Source organism: Bos taurus, chromosome 9 (assembly GCF_002263795.3).
Source record: "Bos taurus isolate L1 Dominette 01449 registration number 42190680 breed Hereford chromosome 9, ARS-UCD2.0, whole genome shotgun sequence".
Lineage (NCBI taxonomy): Eukaryota > Metazoa > Chordata > Mammalia > Artiodactyla > Bovidae > Bos > Bos taurus.
In genome coordinates, this window is record NC_037336.1 from 9893026 (window position 1) to 9909224 (window position 16199).

The 16199-nt window shown below is 40.9% G+C and overlaps 1 protein-coding gene across 5 annotated transcripts in view; it reads left to right on the forward strand.

Moving 5' to 3' along the window:
- Positions 1–16199, forward strand: part of SMAP1 (small ArfGAP 1) — a 189833-nt gene that overhangs the window by 107838 nt on the left and 65796 nt on the right. For 2 of the 5 annotated variants that reach the window (XM_002690008.6, XM_010808340.4), the window contains exons 5-6: positions 2174–2254; positions 8395–8475. The exons of 1 other annotated variant lie outside the window; for it this stretch is intronic. In XM_002690008.6, coding sequence (XP_002690054.1) covers positions 2174–2254; positions 8395–8475 — 162 coding nt within the window. The remainder of the gene's footprint in view (positions 1–2173; positions 2255–8394; positions 8476–16199) is intronic. 2 more of the 5 variants (XM_005210641.4, XM_010808339.4) reach the window with 2 other exon arrangements.

Consider the following 16199-nt stretch of genomic DNA (forward strand, 5'->3'; position numbering starts at 1 on the left):
TTTACTAAATAGTTATATATTGCTCCATCTGACTTTTCAGTTCAGTTCAGTGTCAGTTGCTCAGTCGTGTCTGACTCCTCGCTACCCCATGGACTGCAGCACACCAGGCCTCCCTGTCCACCACCAGTTCTCGGAGCTTGCTGAAACTCGCGTCCATCAAGTTGGTGATGCCATCCAACCATCTTATCCTCTGTTGTCCCCTTTACCTCCTGCCTACAATCTTTCCCAACATCAGGGTTTTTTCCAGTGAGTCAGTTCTTTGCATCAGGTGGCCAAAGTATTGGAGTTTCAGCTTTGGCATCAGTCCTTCCAACTCACACATCCATACGTGACTACTGGAAAAACCATAGCTTTGACTAGACGGACCTTTTTCGGCAAAGAGTTATCTCTGCTTTTTAATATGCTGTCTAGGTTGGTCATAGCATTTCTTCCAAGGAGCAAGTAACCTTTAATTTCACGGCTGCAGTCACCATCTGCAGTGATTTTGGAGCCCAAGAAAATAGAGTCTGTCACTGTTTCCACTGTTTCCCCATCTCTTTGTATGAAGTAATGGGACTGGATGCCATGATCTTAGTTTTCTGAATGTTGCTTTAAGCCAACTTTTTCACTCTCCTCTTTCATGTTCATTAAGAGGCTCTTTAGTTCCTCTTTGCTTTCTGTCATAAGGGTGGTGTTATCTCTCTATTTCTCCTGGCAATCTTGATTCCACTTTGAATCAAGATTCTGTGAACAGTGAACATCTGAATTTTAAAAGTGGCAAAATCAGTTTATCATCCTCTCAGGAGGCGAAAAAATACTTCTACAGTGAATTATCTTGAATTAGTAACACTCAACATATTAAATGCCTTTATTTATTTGTTATATTTTTATGTTCAGCTTTTACATAAATTTGGGCAGAAAGGTCTTTATACCATCTTAAGTGATTTTATGTGCTTTTTCTAATCTCTTGTTTTCTCCATATCTCTAGCAGGGAAATGTCCAGTGAAATAAATTAGTTTTGCAGCTGGTCTTTAAGGCACAGTTTGTCTTGTTAAATATTTTCTTCTATGTGTAATTTCAGTTAGTTGTCATCGAATGGCTAGTTTGTATACTTTTAACAGAGCTAACAGTGTGCCCGGGAAGACCCGTAAAGATAATGGGCTTGGGTTGTGACTCAGAATTGCAGCCATAACTAACTCAGTAACAAGCAGATTGAATGAGAACTTACCATCTCACATTGTTATTTTGACATTGCATAATGACTCTCTGTAATAGCACCTTTTATTTTTAAAGATTCCTCATAGGCACTGTTGATATGATAGAGCAATATAGAGATGTCAGTTTAACAGCTCCAAAGATCTACTACACATTTTGTAAACGTATTTCAGTTATATTTTGGCAGTAAAGAGAGCAGGAAGATAATGCTTCCATTAAAGTGATCAGCTATTCTTGTAGGAATTGGGTAAGATGAGTGAAAAGGCTTTTAGATGAAATTATCTCTGTATAAATTGCTTTTGCATATGTAACTGCCTTTGCATATGTAACTGTCTCACAGAGCTTTGGGGCAGTTCAGCCGGTGCAGCCCTGGGGGTGGTGTCTGTGGACACGAGCTCCAAGAAGGAAGTGTATGTATGGCTTTTCAGTAAGCCTGCTGCTTAGCTGTTACACTGCGTTAATTCAGTCTTTTCACTCCCAGCCTTCTTTCTGTTTTCTTACACAGTTGATTAAAACTTTCGTTAACTTTTACTGTTTCAGCTCTGTGTTATTTTCCATTCTTAAAGCAATTATGGTCAGTGGGAACAAGATCTCAATTCGTGCTGTCCAGCCACTTGGAACAGCGTGTCAGCGTGAGCGCTCCAGCAGTAACACTGATGGAAAGAGAGCCGCCAGACACACTCAGTTCTTTCTCAGATACTTTGGGCATGATCTTGTCTGAGTGCATTTTAAATTTTATGTTAGAGTGAAATGCATTTTAAATCATACACTTTTCTGTAATAAATGCTTTTATCTGCAGAAATTCCACATGGAAGTACTTGAAAAGCAACACTCTTCTTGATGCATTATTTTCCTTTAACATATTTCTAAGTGCTTCTGTAGCTCAGAAATGCATGAGTGTTTGTTTCTTTCCTGTGCCTATAATTCTGATTACTTTCTTTTTGTTTTTTCCTCCTGACTTCCCACCTGCATTCCACAGATTGCCTCCTCTGATGCTCCTCTTCAGCCTTTGGTATCCTCTCCTTCTCTACAAGCTGCTGTTGAGAAAAACAAATTGGAGGTATGGTGGTGTTCTAGCCAGCTGTGTCCATACGCTCGGTGTGAACGTGCCATCATTTATGCTGTATTAGTTGTTTATTATGGATGCTGTAATAGTTGTTTATGCTTTGAATGGTCTCCAGTATTAAATACATTAAATACAACAATTTTAGGACCACTTTCCTATGCTGCAGGTAGGATTAAAGAGCTTTAATCTGTATTTAATTTCAGAATGACTAATTTATCGGTACCATAGATTTATCTCAGCATTTAATAAGCAATTGTTTTTTCGCTGTTGTTTCCGCTACCACCTTAGGCTTAAAGGAACTGTTCTATAATTGCTCTTGAATTCTTTGATTTACTAGGAAGAGATTTTGGTTAAAATTTTTCTTTCTATGATTCTGTTGTTATAAACTCTTGAACGTTCATGTCATTTTGTTTTTTAAGCCATAGTAACTATCGTATGGATACAGTGTATGCGTAGAGTCATCATTGTAGAGAGTGATAATTGTTGAGATGTGTGTGGGGTAGGAGTGATTACGGAGCGTGGTGCTATACCGTTATGGACTTTTAAAGTCATCCCTATAAATAGTTGAAGGTTTTAATTTTTTTGACTCTTTTATCTTTTTTTTGTTGTTATAATGACCATGGTGAATTTGAGACATCCTTTATCTCACACTTTGTCTGTGTCTCCTCATTGCTAAATGGTGTACTTGACATGTGAGATACAAAGACAGATAAGGTGTATCCTCTGCCGGGGAGATGCTTCCATCTAACAGAGGAAAATGGGGAACCTTACGGGGGTTTCTGGCGCAGCCGAATGGGGGCCGTGATTGCTGAGCCCTCACAGAGCCACTCTGGCCCAGGGTGCTCATTCTTCCTGGACGTTCCCTGTGAGGACTGGGGTGCAGTCCAGACAGAGAAAGTGTCCTGTGAAGAAAGCCTGTGGGCAGAGCAGGATGAGTGGGGTTTGTGGCAGAAGGCAGGCATGTGGCTGGTGGGGAAGCGGAGGCGCGCCTTCCTGGGAGCCTGTTGGCGCGTCTGGGCTCTGACCCTAGGCCCTGGCTCTGCAGTGCCTTCCACGGGTAGAAGGCGCGTCCGGAACCGGTTTTCTCCTCCGGACTGTCTGTGCCACCATCTCCGGAGAGTGAACTTTGTGCTGCTGGATGTAGAAGAGGCCCGAGGACTTGTTGCTCTGGCTCAGGCATGAAATGATGGGAGCGTGTGCTGAACTGGAGGCAGAGGGAGTGGAAGGAAGAGTGGTCTTCAAAGACCCGGAGAAGGTCAGGTCTGTGAGGTGTATGATGAGTGAGTCGTGGAGGTGCTCTGGGGACCTTGATGACTCCTGGCTGCAGGCCTGAGCATCTCAGCAGATGATGCGCTCTCCAGGGAGAAGGGATCCAGGCTGAGGAGGAGGAGCAGCTTTGAGATGAGAATAGGGATGGGGCAGACTTAAGAGTTGGGTGTGTTGAATGTGAGGTGACAGAACACCTGTGAGGGGTCTGGTGGGAGGTTGGAGACACAGGTCTGGAGGCCGAGGAGAGATCCCAGGTGGAGGAGTGCAGAGGCAGTCCGCGTATACTGTGTTGAGTGGTGACATGAGAGTGGAGAGCTGGGCACACTGGAACCTCACAGCACAGCAAGGGGGTCCCGAGGAGACAGTGAGGGGTGGTTTGGAGCATGAAGGGCGTGGTTGGAGCTGGAGAGACTTGGGTGGTCAGAGAGTTGTAGGTGTTAGGGGTCAGGAGCAGAGAGGAAGCCCTGCAGGAGGTGGAGGTGGCCTCAAGGGCGTGAAAGGTGGCTGCGGTGCCTGTTCAGAGGGTGGAAACCCTCAGGTCACGTGTCTGCTGTGCGGGGCTGGCCACCAGGTCCTGGAAAGCGGGGTCTTACCCGGCCTAGTGGCGTCGTCTTGCCTGACAGCATTTAGACACCATTTAGACAGCGTTTAAGGGCACTCCGTCAAAAGGTTTATTCATGCTTTTTTTTTCTTACCCTCTTAAAATTTCTAATTTTATGTAGTTTTATAATGTGTATAATAGAGTACTATATGTGCTTTATTAATAAATACATACATATATTGAGTATGTTTGCTCACAACATTTGAGACAGAAGTGCATAATAAAAAGTTTTAGAGACCATATCTTTAATGAACCCAAGATCTACTTTTCTTTGCCTTATAGGACTTGAACATTTTTTCCTGTTCTCTTTTGCAGAAGGTCTCCTATTTCACTATATCATTTGGCTATGTAATAACCAAATTTCAGGAACTACTGTTTTGAAATATCAAACACTGCTGTGTTTTATTCTTGCTGAGAAAATAGTTTAAAACAACTTAGGTTCTCACAGTACTCTTTGGTCTTTCTTTCAGCAGCTTTTGATTCTAAAGATGGGTGTTATCTGTAGGTAAAACTATATGGCCTGTGTTTAGAGCCCATGGTTTTTTTTTTTTTTTTGAGAAAACATAGAAAATGAAAGTTTAATAATGCTCATTAAACGTTAGGGTCCTAGAAAGGTCTGCTACTGGTGCATCTTAGCTTATTTATAAGATTTTGAATATTGCTTGTTTCATAGAGTGGTTGAAACTAATCTCTTCAGACCGCATTTATCTACCTTTTCTAGCAGCTCTGGTTTTGAGGTATTCCCAGGAGAAAGAGAGAGAGATTTGTCTCTCAGAAAGGACTTACAGAAAATTTTGAGATTTCTGTTCATCCTACTAAGAGCCAAAGAAGAAATAGCAACTGCCTTAACAAATCAGAAGCGTTGATACTAAAGATATATTTCCTCCAACCTAAAAAAATATATATATTTCACCATTCCCTTAGGAAACTTGTATCTTAAATAGATCAGTCACCTGATGAGTTGCCTGCCTTTAAGTTCCTTACTTTTGTCTCCTTTCTTTATTATTAAAATTTTTTTTTCTTGTATTTATACTTTTTATTTTGAGGTATAGCCTGTTAACAACCAATGTTGTGATAGTTCTAGGTGAACAGAGAAGGGCCTCAGCCCTACATATACTATATGTATCCATTCTCCCCTCAACTCCCTTCTCATCCAGGCTGCAGCATAACACGGAGCAGAGTTCGCTGTGCCATACAGTAGGGCCCTGTTGGTTGTCCATTTTAAATATAGCAGTGAGTACACATCCATCCCAGACGCCCTAACTATCCTTTCCCCGTCCTCCCTCTGCCAGCAGCCATAAATTCGTTCTCCAGCCTGTGAGTCTGTTTCTGTTTTGTAAGTTCATTTGTGTCATTTCCTTTTAGATTCCCCGTATAAAGGATGTCATATAATATTTTTCCTTCTCTAACTTACTTTACTCAGAATGGCACTGTCTAGGTCCATCCATGTTGCTGCAAATGGCTGTTTCATTCTTCTTAATGGCCGAGTAATATTCCATTGTATGTGTGCACCACGTCGTCTTTATCCATTCCTCTGTTGGTGGACATTAAGGTTGCTTCCATGTCTTGGCTATTTTAAACAGTGCTGCAGTGAACATTGGGGCACATGTATCTTTTTGGATCATGCTTTTCTCTGCATATATGCTGAGAAGCAGGATTGCAGGGTCATATGGTCACTCTATTTTTAGTTTTTTAAGGAATCTCCACACTGTTCTGTATAGTGACTATACCAGTTTCCATCCTCATCAACAGTATAGGATTCCTTTCTCTCCACACCCTCTCCAGCTTTTATTGTTTGTGGGTATTTTGATGATGGCCATTTTGGCTAGAACCCATGTTTTTAATGTGACTTCAAGGCCCATGTCATAAAATTGTTGCTTACAGCCATATTTTGACAACTGAAATTCCAGTGTTTAAGACATCAAATTGTGCTCTCCCTTGGTTAAACACAGCTAGCTGGTTTAATTTGGGCTTCCCTTGTGGCTCAGCTGATAAAGAATCTGCCTGCAAAGCGGGAGACCTGGGTTCAGTCCCTGGGTTGGGAAGATCCTCTGGAGAAAGGAAGGGCTAGGGAAAGATTTACTGAGCGTGGCCCTGCTCATCAGAACAAGACCCAGTTTCTCCCAGAGTCAGTCTCTCCCATCAAGAAGCTTCCGTAAGGCTTTTATCCTTATCTGTCAGAGGGCAGACCAGATGAAAACCACAATCACAGAAAACTAATGAAACTCATCACATGGACCACAGCCACATGAGCCATGCCATGTTCTGACAAAACGTGGTCCACTGGAGAAGGGAATGGCGAACCACTTTGGTATTTTTGCCTTGAGAACCCCATGAACAATATGAAAAGGCAGAAACCCTAAAGGAAACCAGTCCTGAGTATTCATTAGAAGGACTGATGTTGAAGCTGAATCTCCAGTACTTTGGCCACCTGATGTGAAGAACTGACTCATTTGAAAAGACCCCGATGCTGGGAAAGATGGAAGGCAGGAGGAGAAGGGGACGACAGAGGACTAGATGGTTGGATGGCATCACTGACTCAATGGACATGGGTTTGAGTAAGCTCCAGGAGTTGGTGATGGACAAGGAGGCCTGGCGTGCTGCAGTCCATAGGGTCGTAAAGAGTTGGACATGACTGAGCGACTGAACTGAACTGGTTTAATTTATTTTTGGTGATTTCAGATGTGCCCACCAGTCATAGTGATTAGAAAGACGGGCTTCTTCCCCATCTCATGACAGTGACATCCTTGAGAAATAACTAAGAGCTTTGAAGGGCTGCAGGACCATCCACCTCCAGCATATTAGTGAGGATGTCCAGTTATGTTGCTTTCCTCCCTAAACTTGACTGGTGTCTGGAAAACATTTCATGACATCTGAAGGACTTCTGCACATCCTGTTTATTTTTCACTTACACAGTGGCGGTGATATTCCTTACCTCGGAAGGCTTTTATGCAGGTCTCAGTGAGTCACATGGTGTCTAGCCCTTGAGAAGGGCTCAGGAGGTGCCCGCTGTCCCCTTGGGGAGGACAGTGTGGGGGAAGCAGAGCCCACTGGACGACAGCGAGCATGGAGGCTTTGCAGCCCTCAGCCCTGCTGCGATCGGCTGTGTGTGTCACCTTCCTGAGAGTTTGTTTCTGCATTTGTAAAATGACAATGAGGACTTTCTTCCAACATTATTATAAACATTGACTTAGACAGTAAGGTGCTTATCACAGTGCCTGGCCCATAGGAGCTTTAATTTTATCTCTACCATTTTGGCTTAGGAATTGCTGGTGTTGACTTTCCCAATTTACAAATAGTAAAGATTCTTCCCTTGAGAGAGGTGGTGTCAAGCACCATTTTTAAAGGCAGGTGCAGATGCAACATTTAGGCATTTTCACCAAGTTTCATGTGTTTATTTTCCTGCCTTTTCTAGGTTCAGCAGTTTATCCTTTCGTCTTTGCTGCCAGGGACTAAGGTCTAGATCAGCACTCAGTTGCATTATCATCAGATTGTAAATTTCTAGGTATCTCTTCCCTCCATATGCCTTACAAATGCTCGTTGTTTAATCTACTTCATTTTCCTTTTCCCACCTGTTTATAGCCCTTAAGTTTTTATCATTATATCTTATTTCATCCTTCTTGAAAATGCAAATTGTGAACTTTATAATATCATTATAGTTACTTTGACTGGGTTGTATCATATATGCAAACCAGTCAGCTCGTTCTGGTCCCCAAGCACTATCTTCAACGTTATTTTCAAGAGAAAATAATCGTATTTGTCCTTTAAAAATACCACAACACTATGGTGATTGAAAAAAAAATTAAAGTGATTTTACACTTTGCTTCTCATGTTTACATGTTGTACTCTGCCTTCATCTGGTTGATAAAGAATTCTCTTCTATGAGTTAGTTTTTATTTTCTTTGTATTCAAATTTCAACTTCTTGGTTGCTGTTAGGAAACCTAACTTTATGTAAAGATGCAATGAGAATTTATTGAATAGAAATTGCATTTGTTTTAAACAAATTCTGAAATATCAAAGAAGTTCTAAATTGCCTCACTTCTGTCTTAATTTTTTAAGGAAAGTTATTCTTTATTGTGTTATTAACATACTTGATGACAGTATGAATTTGCTGTGCTTTCTTTCATGTCTCAGTATCACTGAATATTGTCATCATTGAAATTTGTACTCTCTTCAAATGACTCCAACTAATAAAATAAAAATGTATGAAGAGCTGACATTTTTAAAAAAGTGAACTTATCAAAACTTTCGGCTGTGTTTTAGAAAGAAAAGGAAAAAAAAAAGGAAGAGAAAAAGAAAGAAAAGGAGCCAGAAAAGCCTACAAAACCTCTTACAACTGAAAAGGTAATCTCTTGCTGTTTTTTAATCCACGCAGGCTACAACCTTCTCTGTATAGTTATATATGGATGATTTGGAGATACTCATGATATGCAGTGTCATTCTTTGAACCAGTATTTGCGGAGTGTGTCCTGTATCTGTCTGGTCCTGTATGACTTGTAATCCGGTGCATATGTGTGGGTGTAGATTCCTGTGAGTTTCTCGAGGGCAAGTATTATTCCTGATGTAAAGAGTGGTGGTTTTAGCTTTCTTGCACAGTCTGACTTCACAATCAGCACAGTTGAGAGAGTGCAGAGGGCCCTGCAGAGGCCTTCAGAAGACACTCCACACTGAGTGTAGCACTTGAGTGGACTGACGTGTAGGTAGGATGGAGGTTGTGAGGAGTGTGTCCTGTGGAGAGAACACCTTGAGGACGTAACCGAAAGTAAAGACAGGGTTTATTTAGAAAAAGAGTGAGCAGTAGAGTGAAGAAAGATCTATGTCTGTGGGAAGGTCGTGGGAAAGAGACCAGAATGGTAGATTGAGCTCAAATTGTAGAGGACTTTAAGGTCCACATTGATCCTTTTTGAAGGACAGGCTGTGGATTCTTTTGGAAGGTTCTTTTGCAGTGATGAGCAGGAGAGCTGTGATCAGGCCTACTATCTTGCTACACTACTGTAGCAAGATACGATGGATGTCTGTAAAGGACTTGGTTAAATAGTCATGGTGGCTTGGCTCTCAGTGCATTTCCTCACACAATGATGGATCACAGAAAGAGAATTATTACTAAAGAGAGCGTGTCCTTGATTTTAATTGTTGCAGTGTGAATAGTCGACTTTATGAAGGCATAAATTACACAGTACAAACTGCTTCCATTTGAAGTGTAACTGGCTCTTTTTCCATCACGTTTATTAGAATAGCCTATTCCTTCAGAAAGTTATAAGCATGCCTTCAGCTTTAAGACGTGCTGCTAAGAATCCCAAGGCTGGTCAGAACTTTATGGAGCACCCACACCTGTCCACCATCTGCGCCTTCACCTGCGCCTTCACCTCCCTCCTAGTGGGTGTCCCCTTAACCCCCGGCCCCACCAGTACCAGGCCAACCTGTCTGTTGCCCCCTGAACACACTTCCCATCTCTTCCCTGAACTGCCTGGCCAAGGCTGTCCTTTGCTCTCCCCCAACTTCCCTAGGCCTCCTCCTTGTCCGTGAAGGCCCTCTAACTGCCCCAAGGAGATGCACTTTCTCCCTTCCTCAGAATTCCGGGGACATTGTCATACATTTGATTGTATTATTTCCTCTCTCATATGATTCTTTAATTATACTGTTAGATCAGTTTCTTTGCCCAACAGGGGATGCATCTAGGTTTTGTTTCAGTCAGATGTTAAATATTATAAAACTTTTTATAAGGAGTGATTAAGTTAGTAATTATAACCCCAGTTACTTAAATTGCTTCAGTTCTCCTCGGGAAACTTTTCTCTTCAGCATGCATCAGTAAGAAGCTGTAAGTGAAATCTCTTTGACAGTTTTCTCTTTGATTGCAAAGGAATTTAAAAATCACCAGAAGGTTTTATCTTTTGTTTTCAAAAGTTAGAAATATCAAAGAGTTTATATAATGCCTTACTGTTGTACTTGGCAAGATTTAAAATTTAACCTCTTTTAAAACATGTATTTTTTTCTCTTAAAAAAAATTTTGCCCTGAGAATACAGTGAGCATTCGATGTCATGACCTCGTGTATTTCACTGCCTTATGTGTAAGTGCTTGCCTTCCATTGCCCGCTGAGGGAAGGGGCCGCCAGTGACCTGTGAGCAGTCTCTGGATCGCGGGTGTGAGAAGAGCACTTCAGAGGTGGGCACGGGGAGGAGCCGGCACTTTTCTGTTACCTTCAGTGTTAGGTTTTACTAAACCCAGTTCACACCTCGTCTGTTACTCTTGCTCACCCTGCAGAGTTCAGGACTTCTGCTGCTGCTAGTGGGAACCTTGCTGAAGGAATAATCACCCACAGGGAGAAACCTCAGTTCCTGTCAAACTTTCGTGGTCAGGATAGTACAAGCTGCATGAGAAGGGAGAGACCAGTGCATTTACAAGTCTGCACAGTGGGGAGACAGAGCAGTGGCGCCAGTGAGCTCTCCTCTTTCGCACTAGCCGTTTCTCTGTGCCTTCTCTCTGAGCTGAGGTAGTCAGGGAGCTTGTATAGTCTTGTTGTTGTTTAGTCACTAAGTCGTGTCCGACTCTGCAACCCCATGGACTATAGCTCACCAGGCCCATGGGATTTCCCAGGCCAAGAATACTAAAGTGGGTTGCTATTTACTTCTCCAGGTGGTCTTCCCAACCCAGGGATTGAACCCACGTCTCCTGCATTGACAGGTGGATTCTTTACCACTGAGCCCCCATGGAAACCCCCGTGTATAATCTACAGAGGAGAAATTAGTAGTAATAGTGAAAATTATATCAGTAGTAGTCAGAATATCATCCTCATTAATAAGAAGGGGTTGGCTTTATTGGCTATCTGTTATCTGCCAGGAACTGGGCAGGTGTAGTTTGCATGTGCACTTACAAGTGTGAAGTGACCAGCCTTGTATTCACCACCTGGTCAGGAAACAGGACGTGGCCGGCTCCCCAGAAGCTGCCACCGTAACACCTCCTGGTTCAGTCACCTCTCTTCTCCCCAGAGATAATCGTTTCCTTGCATTTAGAAATAGATTTATCTTCTCTGAGTGTGTATGTAAATAATAGAAATCATATTTAGAAAATACTGTTTTTCCTGTATTTTTTGAACATACAAATGATAGCACGAATATTCTTTTGTTTTGCTTTTTTTTTCCAGTCAGCATTTTTTTGGTATATAGTTGTCTGCTTCCTTAGTTAATTGTTGTGTAGTATTTCATCGTATTTTTGTTTCTTTCTTTATCCATTCGATTGGTAAACACTGGGATTATATCCAGGCTTTAGCTCTTAATAAGCAGTGCTGCTGTGAGCGCTTTTGTACGTGCCTCTAGGTGTGTACTTCTTCAGGATGTATTTACGAGTGGACTTGTTTGGTCATAAAGTGTGAACACTGTTGTGCATACTCAGTTGCTAAGTCATGTCACACAGCCCTGCATCATGTACACCAAATGCCAAATGTATTCTGGTGACCCTGCGTTCTTTCAACATTTGGTATTATCAGAAATATTGTTTAAAGTCTGATGAGTGTATAGTGATATCTCATTGTATTTTAAGTGTCCATTTTGTATATTACGAACAAAGCTCAGGGCCTTTTCACATGTTTATAGCCCATTTGGAGCCCCCCTTTGGAGCTCTGATTCAGATCTTTTACCTCTTTTTAAATTGGATTGCTTACTTTTCCCTCTTTGCCTTTGTTTTTTCCCTAAATACAGTTTCTCTTTATTTTTTTTAATTGCCTATTTTTTTCTTTTTTAAAATTTATTTTAATTGGAGGCTAATTACAATATTGCGGTTTTAACAATCAACACACACGCATACATGTCGAAGAAACTGGTCCTTTTCCAGTTACATGTTTGCAAATGTCTTATTTCTGTGGTTTTATTGCTCATTTTATTTCTGGTTTGTGAATCAGTGATAGAAGGCATCCTCGTCTTATTCCTGACCTCAGAGGGAAGGCTTTCAGCTCTTCACCTGTGTGTGTTCTCTTTACTCCTTGCAAAGGCCAGTTATTGTTGGAGGTGGAAGAACCAAGAATCAGAGAGAATATATGAACTGACTAATGTAATCTAGTTTAGTTAGATAATTTATGGAGCTTGGAAAAATAGGATTTCATTTCTTTTATAAGGCAGAGCAGACTAAGCTCCATCTTGTACATCTTCATGCGTTTGAAAGAGTGATGCTTGATAGGGTTTATTTTTCCAGAATACCTCTTCTAAGTCCACTTATTTCTACACATAATTAAAGCCATTAACATGGACTTGACATGCAGCAGTGAGTTAATAAACAGTTACTTGGAAGTGTGCTAATTGGGGATCAGAAGGAACCTTGCTACCTAGTCCCAATCTCTTATGTTATACAGGAGCAGACTAAAACCTAGAAGGACATCAAGCCACTGAAAAGTGACTTGCTCAGTGCTAACAGTTGTTAGCAGTTGAGGGGGTTTGCTGGGGTCCAGCCCTGGCTGATCCAGGGTATTCAAAGGGGAGACTGCGTCGGTGACTATTTAAATATTCATCAAAGATATAAAGAGTAATAGAATGAGGATAGCTCAGTAGGAAAATTCATTGGAGAAAAGAGGCTGAGTAGCTTGGTTTACGCGGGAGACCAATAAAACTTCAAGACAAGAAGCTTGCACCACTTACGTAGGCTGCAGGCGTCCGTCCGTTCTCCCAAAGGAGAGGAGACACTGAGGCCTCCGCAGTCGGATCTTAGAAGTCCAGGCATAATTAGTAAGCATGGCAGGTTCCACGCTCCAGATGGAGACTCAGCCAGAGTTTGAGAAAGAGAGAGACATGGGGAGACCAGTATTTCGAGGAACTGATCCCAATTCTTTATTTTCCAGAGTCTGTTTTTATACACTGAGATGTTATACAAAAGTCACGCGGGGACAGCAGTCCTGACTTTTATTAAAGTCAGGTGCTTCATACAAATGTATACAGAGGTCTTAGGGGTGTTACATCATTTCTGGCCAGGGGGACCTGCTGACAATTTATGACCCTCTCCTTGTGACAGTGGTCAGTCATCCAGAACACTTTTTTCTCCAAGGGTGATTATTCTTAAAACAGACGCCACCCAAATAAAGTTACATTCCTATAGGGTGAGGGTGTAGTGGGTTTTAGTTAAGGAAAGAATTTACTTAGTCTAAGGTCTAATGTGATTTATATCAAAGGTTAATACTTATTTCTTCTCTATATTCATTAATGTGTGTAAGGGCAGGGGATGTGGAGTCTTAGCAACAAACATTGGCTCAACAAATGAAAAACCCTTCACCAATACAATTTCTAATCAGCCCACTATACTTATACTAATGGTTTTCTAACTTTTCTAAGGAACCTGTTTTTAGAAGGTTTAAAGCATCTCGTGCCTCTCACGGTTGGGAGGCTGTGAGCAATCACATGTAGCCAGACAAGCCTGTCAGGCAGGCTAGAGAACCTTCAGAGGAGTTTGTAGGTTGAAACACTCCTATCACGCCCAGGAATTATTATTAACTGGAGCTCTAAGTTACCTCCTTCTCCGAAAGAGGTGGTGGGGGACAGCCCCCTGTAAAGTCAGAGGTGTAGGGGAGAGCACAAAGTAGTAAAGTAGGCAGGCTCTGGTTATGGGGGTAGATGCTCGAGAATTTCCAGAGGGACTCCTGAGGCTCGATCCCACCTTTGCGTATGTCGAGCCTCCTTCCTCATGACCTTTGCCATGGGCGGAGTGCCTCACGCTGGCCCCCAACAGGGGTTGAACCCAGGTTTTCTTCCGATTTAAGTCCCAGGTCGTTTGTGTGTGTGTGCGTGCTTTGATTTGACATATGTGCCCTCAGGTACTGCAATTTTTTGTTCTGTTGTACATTCTACATCATTTTATAATGAACAGTCCTGGGTTCTCTAAAAAAGAATGGTGTTTATATATAACCCCATCCCATATTGTCTTCTAACTAGTGGATTCATAATTTTTATTGATTTCCTACCTTAGGGACTTCTTCCTTCCGTAAATACACTTGTTTTCCCTGAGCAACCTACTACTTTTGTTTAAATCGTATTTTGTACTTAGGTCTCCCTGAGGCTTATGTTACTGTGTTGTATAAGCATCTGTTACTAATAGGGTTAGCTGGAGCCAGCTCACTTTCTTTTTTGGGAAGCAGAAGGTAAAACCTAAACATTTACTGAATCAACTGATTAATAGGGCAGATGTTTTTGACATTTAAATAGATGTCTGTCTGTTGTGCTTTAGATATTCTGCTGGAAAATAGTGTATATATTTGACTTTTTCTAAAATATTCTGTCCTATGTTTGACATTTCTAATTCAGTTTGTTTAGATTTATCTACTAGACTGTCTCCCAAGTAGCTGGTGATCTATAAATATGTTTATGTAGATGAGAAGTACTCTATTAAAGGAATGTACATGAGTTCTCTTTCAGTTTAAATAAGCAGATCTTGATTTCTCCTTTGGGAGGTTCTAAGTTTTATAGTTTTTCTTAAAGATGTACATATCAAAACATGAAAAATGGACAGATAGTTCTTGGGATGGGGGAATTAAATCCTCCAGTACTCTTGCCTGGAAAATCCCACGGACGGAGGAGCCTGGTAAGCTACAGTCCATGGGGTTGCTAAGAGTTGGACACAACTGAGCGACTTCACTTTCACCTTTCATGCATTGGAGAAGGAAATGGCAACCCACTCCAGTGTTCTTGCCTGGAGAATCCCAGGGACGGGGGAGCCTGGTGGGCTACCGTCTCTGGGGTCACACAGAGTTGGACAGGACTGAAGTGACTTAGCATAGCATAGCATAGCATAAAGTAGTTTAAAGTAATAACCACAGTAGTGGTTCTGGTTTTATTGCTGTTTATTATAATGTAGTTTATTATTGATAGAATTTATGTGTTAAGTTCTGAAACTTTTAAATTGTATGTTAAGAAAACTTTAGGGATCAGCAAATGTTTTTCTGTAGAGAATCAGATACTAAATCTTTTAGGCCATAAGGTATCTTTCACAACTATTCAACTCTTCCTTTGTAGTACACAGGCAGTATATGTGAATGTGTTCCAGTAAATGTTATTTACAGAAGCAGGTGGCCATGTTTGTTGAGACTTGGTTGCAGCAGGAGAAGCAGGGTCAGGAGGAGAGTCAGGTTCAAGCCTGTGGTCAGGGTTCAGTCAGTTAACTGGGCAAAGTCAGTTAATTGCCCGGATCTCCTTTTTCCTCTTTTATTAATAAGCTTTGCCTTGATGATCTCTAGTGATCCCTATGGTAATTAATAGTTCTAAATTTAGAATTACTTATTAAATCTATTGAACATAGGGACAGGTTCCTAAAATCATCTTGACTATATCCTTAAAGATGGCTTTCACAGCTCCAGAGTTGGTTTTTAGTCCGTGAATTCTCTTTATTATTTCAAACTGATTTCTCATCCACCTTAGTTGCTGTTTTGTTTCAATGAGCTATTCTTCCTGTTAAACGACAGTCTAATTTAGGAAAAAAGTATTCAGTTCTTCCTAATGCTAGCTACTTCTGCATTTATATAGAACATGTATTTGTGTGTGTATGTATGTGTGTGTATATCTGTGTGTGTCTGAATATATTATATTTCAGAAAACATGGCTTACTTTAAGGTATTAGGTATTTCTGTTTAGATGCCTGTTGTACAAGTGTAAATGCATCATTGGTTTTATATGCAATGAGTATCTTAACAGAAAAATTTAGATTATTACATCAAAGTAAAGAATTTTATATTTTCATGGACTTTCTTAAGGTCTTTCTGAGATAATTACAGTGAGTTTAGTACATAATTATTCACCTATCTTGGAATATTTTTATGTTTTTATGAATTAAAAAATTTTCATATTCAAACATTTATTAAATATTACATATTCTGTGTAGGAAAAAATAAAATGTATAAATAAGCAAAACATTAAAAAGGTACATAACTTCTCATAATCCCTCTACATAGTGATAACTGTCTTAAACCTTTCGTGGCATAGCTTTCTCTGCTTGTGTGCATGAGTATTCTTTTTTTTCATCTTAAGCATTTTAAAAATTAATTTTTTGGCGTATAGTTGCTTTACAGTGTTGTGTTAATTTCTCCTGTACAGCAAAGTGA